Consider the following 12,280-nt stretch of genomic DNA (forward strand, 5'->3'; position numbering starts at 1 on the left):
ATTAAGGGGACCTCGCGAGTAAATTGGACGTGGTGTGCATAAGCTTTCTAAGGCTTTTACGTTCCCGGTCAGAATACATAAAGAACAGAGATATTAATGAAGCATAAACATCGCAATAGTTATTCTGTCAGTAAACACATCACTTAAACGCTTCTTACCGCATTGGACAACTATTACGGTTGAAGCATCACTCGTTAGATAAACGAGAGTAAATTAGGCAGCATTTGAACAGTTAGTGCTGCCTGCATTTCACTATGGCTGTTTGCTCGAATAAAGTTTCAGTCGCGAGTAAACGCTTTTGATAACTTCCTTCTTGGGCCTCGTCGGTCGCGCCATGCTTCAGTTACAAGAAGTCAGGCTAATCTATAACAGATTAGTAACGAACTGTACACGCTGGTAACGGACCGTGGGCATGCCCAGGGCGCGCATATATTTTAGCGTGATAGCGTTAAAGGCCCCGTGTCGCAGGAAATCCGGCTCCGGTGTGCAGCGTCGGACGTCGTTTCGGCAAGCACGAAGATTTTAAAACCACCCATACCCAGGCCGTCCATGCAGCGCAAGGAACTTACTGAACTAACTGAATTTCTCAAGCTAAATACGTAGAAAAACCGTAAAGTACGACTTACACACAAGCTACAGACATGATAGCGTCGGATTGTAATTTGAATAGCCGAGAAAACCTAATCCTGTCACGCGGAAACTCAGACTCCTTTTCCAGTATTTCAACCATACATAGACTGGCCAGGGCGTCCGCCGCTCGCGCGCGCCGGGGCGCGACTATCTCGGAAGCCACGGAACGGCGCGCCCGTTTCCTTGAAACACTTCCAGATGGCGCTCGCCTCCGCCGCATCGCGGCCAACGCAGGTGGCTGCATTTCTACCAGAAAGCCCGCCTTCGTGCATAGCGTTCGTCGTGAGCGTTTACCGGGAAAACATTACGGTTACATACGCTGCAGTTGCCGGGAAGCGCGAAAGGCAGTCAGGGATCTTTGAATGCTGTCGCGTTCCACTCTTAAAGGCGAAGCTTAAGCGTGCTCCAAATCTTACGCTCACCATCTTGAGCTTGTTGGTGGTGAAGGAGGGAGTGAGCACGCTGCGTACTTCCTTCCAGCGCTTGCCCGTTAGTTGGATCAGAGACTTGTTGTGAGGACTCGGTGGCCGTTTGGATTGGAAGAGAAGCTGACGGGGGAAGGAAGAAAAAAAAAATATGGAAACGTCAAATTGCTAGGCATGGTAGAAATTGTTTCCCGCGAGACCCATCGTGCATTATAACTCACATTGCTTTCAATCCCCTTTACAAAGTAACTATGAGGCTATTACAAAAACATATTCATCCCGGATATAAAGACGGATACATCCGGTACTGCATGGAAGTGGTTTGTACATATACGTATCGTCAGCCTTCGTAAAAATTGACGCTAGTATACACTTTGCTTATACCCGTTGGTTAATTGTCCTGCCTGTCTTCTTGTCCACGTACTGTCGCGTTTTCGCGATCTTAAGATAGGATGTGCCAGACGTAATAATTACTGGTTATTACGTAATGCGTAATAACCAGCAGTGCAGATCACTTCCACTTTTTTTTTGCTTACGCATATATGCGTGTACGTTCGACAAGATGTCTTGTGGCTCATTATAACCCGTTTCGCATTGACGGCAATGAAATTTGTCGCATAATTAAACGACTCAACTGAGTTGAAAGCTGGGATATAGATGCTATGGCATTTCAAAAGCATCAGACGTCCAAGAGCAGCTAGAAGGTGCCTTTGCTCGATGGGGATTGAGAATTATTGTAGGCGAGCACATCTAGGCATCTAAAGAAAAAGAAAAAAAACCTAATACGTACACTTCTGTCAATGAAATCTTGAAAGTCCTTCACTTGAACCATCTTGAGCAAATCCAGGTCAGCGACGAGCAGCACAGGACGGTAGCCGTTGAAGTACCTGCCCGAAGAAACAATTCTTTATCAAATATAGCGTCAGGGCGTAAATCATGTTTATGGTTAGACAGAGACTAAGCCATATATGATTCGTCATAAAAAAATTAAGAAAAGCGTTAACAAGTATTCTCAAGGTTAAACAGTAACCGTGTACTCACCCCACTACTTTACCGTACTTCTCTATCCATTCCCTATAGGCCATGGTAGGTGTCTGCAATAATGGTGACAAAAAGTTTTAGTGTGAGTCGAGCGCAACGGCGAATGAGGGTAGTTAGCGTAATTTCTCATAGGCAATGTCGCAGTTTACAAGACAGGGTACTAATTTTGCACACAAGCCGCAAACATCGCGTAATCAGATGGTTGAAAAAGAGACTACACGTGGAACGATTTCGGCGCGGTGCTGTAGAATCTTGCACGAAGCCTTGTTTTCTCATCAACCTCTCCATTCTGCTACGCTCCTCCGCCCTTCTCTTTCCTACTTTCTTCTCCTCTTGCCGCAGGGCAACTGAGGTGTGCGTGGAAAGGTGAAACAGTTACGATGGTCTCAGCCACTTTCTTCAATTTTATTAAAAACGAATGTCTGAATGAATGAATGAATGAATGAATGAATGAATGAATGAATGAATGAATGAATTTTGATTTGGGAGGGACCGCTACGTGCCTATGATGAGGCGTGTGGAGATTCAAAGGGATGTCCCTAAGCAATAAAATACTAATAAAAAAATTTTTTTAGGAACTCGCTTTTCCGCTGTCCAAGGCACATCTCTGCTTTTTGCGAGAACTAAACTCGCCGGATTGACACCTCCCACTCACACTCTAGAGGTCTTTATACCTTTCTTTTTATTCATCCCCGCTACGTCGTTGAAACAGCTGCAGCGCCCTTTCCACCCTATTTACTATCATAACTAATCCCGCCTTTTCCACACTTCCAGCTGTATCACCTACTTACTCTTTTGCAAGTAATGATCATGATAATTCATTGCATCTCCTTTCGAACGGGACGGTGACAAATGGTCACCTAGCCTGCTTAAGTTACCGGATTATGTTACTGCGGCTTGTCACTGCTGCGGCTTAGTAACCAGTGCTGTTGGTTAGTTACTGCGGTTTGAGTAGCCGGTTATTCTCCTCGCCTTTTGAGACTGCGTTAAGAGCTGCGTTAACACTTCACGAGAAATTGCTGCCGCCTCTATAGCCCGAGGCTTCTTTCGGTCACTGTTAATTAACGCTTCGTTCAATGTCATTAAAATCTCCACTGCTATAATTTATGTTTCTATGCTTGCGCTGCTGATTGTAAAGCAAGGCACCTTCATCCGCAACGAGATAAATGCCAGATGTGGATGAGGCGCCCACGCCGTATGCCTACCTTCTTTCGCAGTTCGCTCATGTTGCCGGTGATGATGCTTGGCTCCGGCCCTGGAATGCCGAGATCCTTGAAGTAGTTGAAATGCTGTTTCCTCTTCCTGTTTCAGAGCGGAGACAAGAAGTTTCGGGCGAATCAGTGGCAGCGATGTATGCCGCATGCGGTGAAGTACTACTTCGTTATCTTGATGATGATCGTCATTGCCACGGTAATAATCACTGAAGGATGAAGAGCTCCCCTTGCAAAACCGATTCGCACCGTATTCCGTTAGCCGACAACGCGCCGCGTCGGCGACTTTCCCGATTTTACCGCATCGCCTATTATCCCGTCACCCTCGATTGCGCCTAGTTTTCTCTTGGTATTGTTCTTTCACTCTTATAGACCACCATTTATATTTACCGTTCGGCATAGCACATGCCGCCGAACACCACTACTCCTACTTCTCTGCTGAATTATTAGCTAGCCTCGTGTTCGGCCTTTATTTACACTTCTCTTATCGTTGGCTCTAGCACTATGCTTCCAGTCGGTTGTCGCGCGATTCTCAGCTTCCTTTTTAAACGTCTTCGCTAGCATGCGGGTTTCGGCCGTGTATGTGAACTTTGGTGAGAAAAGAACGCCAATTCTTTTTCTTTTTTCTTTCTTCGTGAGGATATGGGTAATTAGAAGTTACTGGCTTGGGAGTGTCCGCCAAACACGCGCAAACCCATTTTCATCCTCCTTCGGGTTTCCTGCGCATACGACAGCGCGCTGTTGTTAGTGAGCATTGATGCGCGTTACTCACATGTACCAGTGAACCAGGTAAAGCAGGATGGAAGCAGCAACCAGCTGCCACAGGGCATTCGCGGGGTCCATGCTGCCGCAGGAACTCTCTTCCTCTGCAAAAGAGCCAGGGCGAGTGAATCAGTTTCGCGTACAACGGGCCTTTAACCGGGCTTTGCATAATCAAGCGTACTCTCATTTCTTCGCTTTGCAATCGACTTTGTAATTGACTTAATTTGACACATCTCCCATAGTGGGCATGAGGCAAATTTGGATGAGCATCAACGTTTCACCATCCAACGTTTCGACAAGAGGACAACCAGCGTCAGAAACTCAAGATATATGAATAAAAAAATATGGTAAAACCAGGACAGACGCGTAGAAATTTCTCGCCTCGATTGTCACTTCAATAAGCAAAGCACCGGATGAAGGCGTACATGCGTAGTAATTTCATACAAGCCGGCACCTGCGTTTAGGTCGACACGAAACGAATATTTTCAAGAGAGGCACACGTCATTACAGACATTCAAGAACCACTATGTAGTCCTTTCTGTACAAAAAAAATAATGAATTATGGGGTTTAACGGGCCAAAACCACTTTCTGATTATGAGGCACGCCGTAGTAGAGGACTCCGGAAATTTCGACCACCTTGGGTTCTTTAACATGCACCTAAATCTAAGTACACGGGTGTTTTCGCATTTGGCCCCCATCGAAATGCGGCCGCCGCGGCCGGGATTCGATCCCACGACCTCGTGCTCAGCAGCCCGACACCACAGCCACTGGGCAACCACGGCGGGTGTTAAAAAAAATGACTTTGGGGTTTGCATTCCATGCTACGCACCCATTCTGGGTACTCGAATAATTGAGGCAATAGCTAAACCATTGGTAATTGAGTGGCGTGCTCGATACAGTTCCGATCCCATCGACCTTTGCTTTCGCCGACAAGCGTGCCAATAACGCATCAATTAAAGAAATTACGCAGGTCCGGTACCCGTGTTGTGATATATGCCGGAAGCGATTAATCAAATGCCACAAATGAGCTCATTTCGTTCCTGCGTTTTTTCTGTCGCGCGCGTGCATGTGTTCACGAGCACCCGTGCTACGCATTGCGACACTCGCGGCGATCGTCTCACAACGGGCTGGTTGGCGTTGACACGACAGACGCGATGCGTGCGATTGTGGCCTAATGGCCCAACATCGAAAAAAAAAGAAAGGGAAATGCGGCCTGAGGATGAGAACGTCGGGCTGCTATGCTGGGGACTGAAGTTCGATCCCACCATTGAGCACGCAATTAGTTTTTTTTTTTCTCGATGTATGGTCTATTCGGCCAGACAGCAGGAGCACCTAGCAGCCAGGGTCAGGTAAATCCCGGGAGGGTCCGCCCAGAAAGCTTCGCTGTAACGTGGGACTACACTTTACTGCCACACTTTCCCTGGCCCGCTCGCTTGACGGAGCCGCCTGATCTTCTCGCCGGAGAGCAGCACGTTGTGATCGATGAGCGATCAGTAGGTGACGGACGCGGCTGTTTGTCTGCAGAGCCGAGCTTTGGAGCGAATGTGTACAGTCACGCTGGCCGGATGCGTCAGCCGCCACTGGCAATACGCTTGTGTGCAGTACAAGAAAACACCGGCTAAAACGCGCGTAGGTTTTTTTTTTTTTTTCAGCATGCGATGCCCTTGTTTTGATTGGAGATAGACGGATATGCGCAATGAATCGCTTGGTGCGTTCAAAGGCGTTAGCCAGTGCATCGCGATAAACTCTTTACTCGGGGCAATCGCTGTGGTGGAACAGGGTGCAATCGGCAGAGCTTTTGTTGTTTTCGATGCGCACGTCAGATATGTCACGGGAGCGAGTGTAGTATACTCGCGGCCTCAAACTCGCTATACGGAGCACTCGGCTAACTGTTCTTCCTTTGCTAACTGTGCTGCTTTGCCGCGCTATATATACTATATAATGCAATTGCCTCAGCCAGGTGCAATTGTATCTGGTTCAGGGAATAATATGCCACGATATTCTCGTTCACTCTACGCATGGTCACTCGATGTTGAAGCGGAAGCTCAATGTACGATGTGGTCCGCTCTTAAATAGAATATACAATTAGTATTCCACTATCATCTGTAGCTGAGATGTGGGGTGAAGGTCTCCGGACTCTTTCTTCGTGCAAGGTTGTCTGTTTAATGTTTCATGTCACCCTATCTCTTTAGTCTGTTTAAGAGTCGATTAGGTTTAAGTATTGGGTCTTTCTTTGTTATTAATCAGACGTTCCTGATAATAATATATAGCACTGTACTAAGGCGCACCTTTCGCGTGTACAGCCGAGTAGCTGCGCGCACTACATTTGTCGCGCGGTGTTATCGTCGAGGCTGCTAGAAGCAGGATCATTTGGGCGATGTTTGATAATGCTTTGTTGCTCCCATTTCCCGAAGAATCCACCGAGTGTCTTCGTCATACGCGTCGCCGTCCACATTAGCAAACAACCGTTACCAGCTCGTCCAAATTTCCGTGCCTCCAAAAGTAATTTTTAAATCGTTGGTCGGACGTTTTAAACAAAGTTCCCTCCTTTTTCCCCACAATGCTTCCGCCCTTAGCCTTGCGTTCGCGTCAGTAATAGGATCCATAGCTTCTGAAACTGATAATGATGGGGCCACTATAGTATGAGCTTCTCTACGGTGCTCGTAAGCGCTTCAACCGCTTTGCTTTCTTTCGCAATGTCTTGCCGGTACCGCCTCCAGAGGTGCTGTTCAGGGAATTGCCAACTTCTGCCTAATTGTTGAATTCGCCATCTTGCCAGGTCTGATTGGCCCATAGGGCTGCTACGGCGTCTCTGAGTGGCTCAAAACGCCGCCATTGCATAAGTTAACAATATGGCGGAATTTGACAATGTCATGAGTGGCACGCCGGTTCCACTTGCTCCAGCTTCTGACTGCGTTTTCTCTTTTTGATTACTACAGATGCAGACAGATTGCTTAGGTCTCGCGCGAGAATTCACCATCCAATGTGCAGATCATGTGCTGGTTTCTCCTATCCTTTTTTCTTTAGTTAGCTTGTCATATAGAATGGAAAAATGAGTTACACATGATCGCTAAGCCCTATCTTCTCCAGCATGAAGTTGGAGAAAGAGTAGTGGTGTTTCATGGTGAACTCTTTTTTTAGAGTCTGTCCAAAAAAAAACCTATATACTATTGACGCTGTAAAAGCTGTTGCGGAAATAAAGAAGGAGGTGATCAGACGTGAAAAATGAGCCAAAATGTGATTGGGGGACAAGCGCACATTTCGGCCCATGTGCATCACCACCATTGGCTGGTGTCGACACACTCGTCAGAGTGTCGTGTGAATGCAATATATGATGCTTGCAGGTTGGCTGCAACACCCTGCGCTGATCGCTGCAGTTAGAGAACGTTTGTGCGAGCGTTCAGCTGACGGCCGTAATGCGATGGTTTCTCGAAATCGCCTGCACCTTTGCTTCGCCTCTGTGCCGTTGTGCATGCAGTGAAGAAAGCGTCGCAGACAGAGCAGTGGCTTTCGCTGTTGTGTTCGTGACAACAGTAAAGTTACCGTGGTTGCCGCAGGTTAAGGTAAAGCAGCTGAGATATTTTTTGGCTTAAATAAATAAAATTATTTACCGAAATGTAGCATGAACTCGCTGATCAAGACAGATGTCTGAAATACGAGAAACACTTCGGATACCAGAAGCATTTCCCACCCTACTTCTGTGCTTAAGGGAATATGGGATTGGCTGAATGACAGAGTTGATATCTTAAACTTGACCCTGGACTAAAGAGGCTACTGCTTAGTATCGATCAATCGGAATTATTTAACATCCAACAAAGTACCAGCACATGGCGTGCTTTGTGCACCACGCCTCGATCGCAACGTGGTCACTACGGTTGGTGATAGGACCTACGATCCCGTCCCCATTCAGGAGCCAAACGTCATGTGCGTTGTGAAACCACCGAGTTTAAGTCCGATGAAATATAGTGTTTGAGGGGCTTGATGTAAACGTGACGTGGTGTCAGAGTGCTTTGCAAAGAACATCACATTAGCGATGAGTTTCAAAGTATACCAGCAGCATGGGCTGCATATTTTAACATGGCAAATAACTCGGAGGGAAACGAGTAATGAATGGAAAATTTTTTTTCAGGGGTGAAGTGTTTACATACAGATTAAGAAGGACGGGAAAGACGTCGGGATTACAATTGAGTGTTACTGAATACAGTGAAACTGTGGACTAAGGAAAGAAGGCTGGACCTTATCTGATACAATATGCCGCCCACTTCGAGATATCCTATGACAGAATTCTGATGCGATTATCCCTGTATCTTTGTACCATGGGAATTTCATAGATTACTCTTTTAGGATCTATAGTCACCGAAGGTACGTGTGGGGACGAAAAGCAGGCAGTGGAGCGAAACGTGCGTGAGCTACTTCTCAGCGCTAACAATTTACGCTATGATGCAGTGATCCCAACTGCTTTCGTCTCCAGCATAATCCATGCACTGAGTTGTACTGGAATCTCCACTAGCCATTTTTTTACGAGAAAACAGTCTCAATCGAGAATGCCGCCAGCCATGATGAGAAGAGAAAGCTTAAGGTAAAATAAGGAGACAGCGTTCCGCATCGGCTGCGCCGGCGTGCCACTTCTGTGCAATTCCTCCTCCCGGTGGAGAGACCCGGAAAGAAATATTAGATGGGGTACAGTCGCCGATACTTGGACGTGTGCTTGGTCCGTAAATATGGGTGCCTAGGTAACGCAGATTGCGCTCCGGGTTCTCAGAAAAAAAAAGGTAGTCTTTATTACGGTGACATGGGCAATTATTTGAGGACGGCTGAGTCCCCGTAAACTATAGCCTATCAATTGAACTGAACTGAAACAAACGCGAGATCCGAACTCGGTCACTCACTTGCCAGAGTTTAACGAAAGGTACTTTTCACTTCCTACGTTGAGCTGCACTTTACTTTTCGGGTGGACTACTCGCCCAGCAACTAGTGCTTTCGTGCAGCCTGCAGGGCTATTTCCGCTTGCCGTCACTCCTCGCTTCACGCTCAAAGAAAGTAAGAACTTCTAGAACAAACAAAACATCCCGCGGTTTTAGACAACGTTAACTGATTAGGTTGATGCTGCAGCCGCTTTCGATGGAGGTCGCTGGGCGAACCAGAAAACCGAAGAACTGGCGGGACCAGGTTTAACACGCGGGCGCCGAGCTCTTTGCATCGAATGTTCTCGGATGTCGCATCTCGGTGGAGCGTGGGAAACCGGTTAATATATAGGTGCGCCGCTATCGGCTGTCACTCACAATATCTATCATGTGCTCGCGACCCGCTATCATTTTCCCATCTGTGAGCACACAAGGTGCCTGCATCATCAACGGGGTGATTGCGGACCCCTGTGCGACGCGCCCACTCGACGCACGGCCTCCCGGGTACACAACGAAAACAATCGAGTCCGCCTGTACGCGGATGCACTGGATGAGGGGGCAGGCAACCCTCCCCTCCCCCCCCCCCCTCTGACTCTCGCTCTCTTCCCATCGTCTATCTCTCCATCTTTAGAATATTAACATGCAGCATTGAAGAACCCACACTTTTGTCACCACGATTACCCGTACACAATCGCAGTCTGGTTCTTTCTTCATTTAGCTACCCAAAATGCCCGTCTCGGAGCTGTTGCCTGCAGAAGTGAAAAATACGCACTAAAATCTCACCGTGCATAGGGTGCGTACTTGAGGCGCACATTTTCATATTTTTCGTGCGTCTTCGAATTAGAGGTTACGCGCAACACTTTGTTGCTGTTATTTATTTCTAATAGGAATGGCCCCTAGGCTTAAGGAAAGAGAAATAAGGATTAAAACAGGGCGGGTACGTCGGTGGCATGTACGAAGTGCAAGAGCGGGGCACCCGCAGTTGTGTCACTGTCGCAGCCGACTGACCAAACCAGAGAGTTGTGTGTTTAGTTCAGAGGCCATCGCTCTGTAACGTGGAAACGAACCATGCCCCCATGGCTAGTATGATTACCGTGCGTTTGTGCGCCCAAATTCTCATGTAACTGTACTGCTTCGCTACGCATACACCTTTTCGCAAATCCTTCGCGTTTCCAGTTGACTGGGGCGATCACGTATGGCTTCCTTCAAGCGCCACGCATCATTGTACAAACTGGCCCAGACATTATTACTATAGAATAGCACTGAAGAAGCCTTTCATTATAAATATTGTAACTGGCGTCTGAAAAAAAAAAGAAGAGAAAGCCAAGCCATCGAATATATCCCAGAAAGTAACAACACAAAGCGACGCTGAACACACATATATACGTACACACACACGCATACGACATATGATGCCATCTATTCTATGAAGCAGTGGGCTTCAATGTATGCATGTACAAATTGCGGAGCGCACGCGGGAAAACACGGTATTTCATGACGTCTGTCCGCCCGCTCTGCGACCTTGCTGCTGTGGAACACAAGCCAAGAGCTACGTGCGCCGTGCATGTTGCACGCTGTCCGGTACGTGCCGATAAAACTTGCAAACAAACTCTCGGCCTCGCGCTCGACGGTAGTGTTGCCAGAGCACTTGTGAATATCGGGAATTGCAACGCCGCGTAATCATTGGAACAAATAATAAAAATGGTTTGCCTACATGTGCTTCGGGCAGTCCATGACGAAATACTTTTCTTTTACGGAATAATGGGAGATTGAAGTGTGTGGTAGGGGGGCTGTGTGTAAGTATAATCATTTGGTTATAACATAACCAGGTGCCTTTGATTAAAGGTTCCTAACGCCACGCTAGCTCAGTGGCTACGTACTACATTCTGCTGCCGCGGTCACGCAATTAATTAAATTATGGGGTTTTACGTGCCAACACCACTTTCTGATTATGAGGAACGCCGTAGTGGAGGACTCCGGAAATTTCGGCCACTTGGGGTTCTTTAACGTGCACGTAAATGCACACGGGTGTTTTCGCATTTCGCCCCATTCGAAAGGTGGCCGCCGTGGCCGGCATTCGATCCCGCGACCTCGTGCTCAGCAGCCCAACACCATAGCCACTGAGCAACCACGGCGGGTAGGTCGCGCAATCGACTCCTGACGGAGGCGGCCTTACTTGAATTGGGTAGAATGGAAAAGACGCTCACGTGCCAAGCTTTTGGTTTAGGTTAAGAAAAGTATCAAGTGGCGAAGATAAATGCGGAGCCGTGCATTCAACCACGATATCTGTCATATGTAGTCCCCGTGTTACTCAATCGTAACCGAAAACATTCGATTGTTGGCGTATTTCGCCATTGACTTGTACCACAAGCTGGGTTTGTAGCGCTGCGTCCTATTTGTACCCACAGCGGCCTATTTGTACAACAACGGCCTATTTACGCCTGCTTTTAGATCATAGAGCGCCAGCATCCGCGAGCCTGAACAAATGCTAGTTCTGTACATTTATCATGTTAGGAAATGAATTCTTCGAAAGTGCAGTAAATGAGTCCGAAACAATATTGAATAAAAAAGAATTGTTACGACGGCGGTACTTTACTGTTCAGCTTTCTTGTCTACACAACTTCGTCTACCTCAATTGCCATTTGATCTACGTGTGTGTGTGTGTGTGTGTGCGCGCTTGCTTGCTTTCTTTTTTGTTTTTGCGCTCTTCCCTGAGCTAATGACGAGGTGACACCTGCCCTGTAGAAACAATGCTATCGGTTGCGACAGCGACGGCAGTCGCGTGCCGTCGTTGCGTTTCCCTCTTTCTCTCGCCACCGGACGTCCTCCTCTCCATCTGTACTCGCGATGAGATTACCGGCTGTTGTGGCGCGTGCCGTGTGTCGTCCGCGTCATCCGTTATCTGTAATCGGCGCCGCTCGACAATCCATGTACGTACGTACTTGCGCGGGACCAGTGTAGATTTTTTTCGCCTTCTATCTCCAGTCTATCTCTCTTCCTGCTTTGGTCTCAGACCGGGGAGAAAAAATAGGATATTTTGTGTGGTTGCGTACATGCGCAATGAATGACATTGCTATCAGTTATTACTTCTTCGATAATACATAACCCACCGCGGCAGCTCATCGTCTCTGGTGTTGCCCTGCTGAGCTCGTGGTCGCGGGTTCGATCGCGATGGCGCCGGCGGCCGCATACGGATGGAGGCCGAATGCAAAAAAAAAAAAAACCCGATTCTGTACCGTACGTGTACGGTGCACGTTAAAAACATTCAGGCCGTCATAAGTCTACCAGGAGAGTGCCAGCAAACTG

General features: G+C 47.6%; 1 protein-coding gene across 2 annotated transcripts in view; it reads right to left on the reverse strand.

The window, feature by feature from the left end:
* LOC126537523 (thromboxane-A synthase-like) overlaps positions 1–12,280 on the reverse strand; it is a 68,039-nt gene that overhangs the window by 19,755 nt on the left and 36,004 nt on the right. The window contains exons 1-6 of one of the 2 annotated variants that reach the window (XM_055074331.2): positions 5,403–6,056; positions 4,080–4,173; positions 3,302–3,398; positions 2,097–2,149; positions 1,846–1,942; positions 1,053–1,178 (exon numbers count right to left, since the gene is read on the reverse strand). In XM_055074331.2, the coding sequence (XP_054930306.1) occupies positions 1,053–1,178; positions 1,846–1,942; positions 2,097–2,149; positions 3,302–3,398; positions 4,080–4,150 (444 nt within the window). In that variant the 5' untranslated portion in view covers positions 4,151–4,173; positions 5,403–6,056. Of the gene's footprint in view, positions 1–1,052; positions 1,179–1,845; positions 1,943–2,096; positions 2,150–3,301; positions 3,399–4,079; positions 4,174–5,402; positions 6,057–12,280 lie in introns of those variants that run through there. The other variant, XM_055074330.2, reaches the window with a different exon arrangement.

The sequence above is a fragment of the Dermacentor andersoni genome, chromosome 4, assembly GCF_023375885.2.
Source record: "Dermacentor andersoni chromosome 4, qqDerAnde1_hic_scaffold, whole genome shotgun sequence".
NCBI lineage: Eukaryota > Metazoa > Arthropoda > Arachnida > Ixodida > Ixodidae > Dermacentor > Dermacentor andersoni.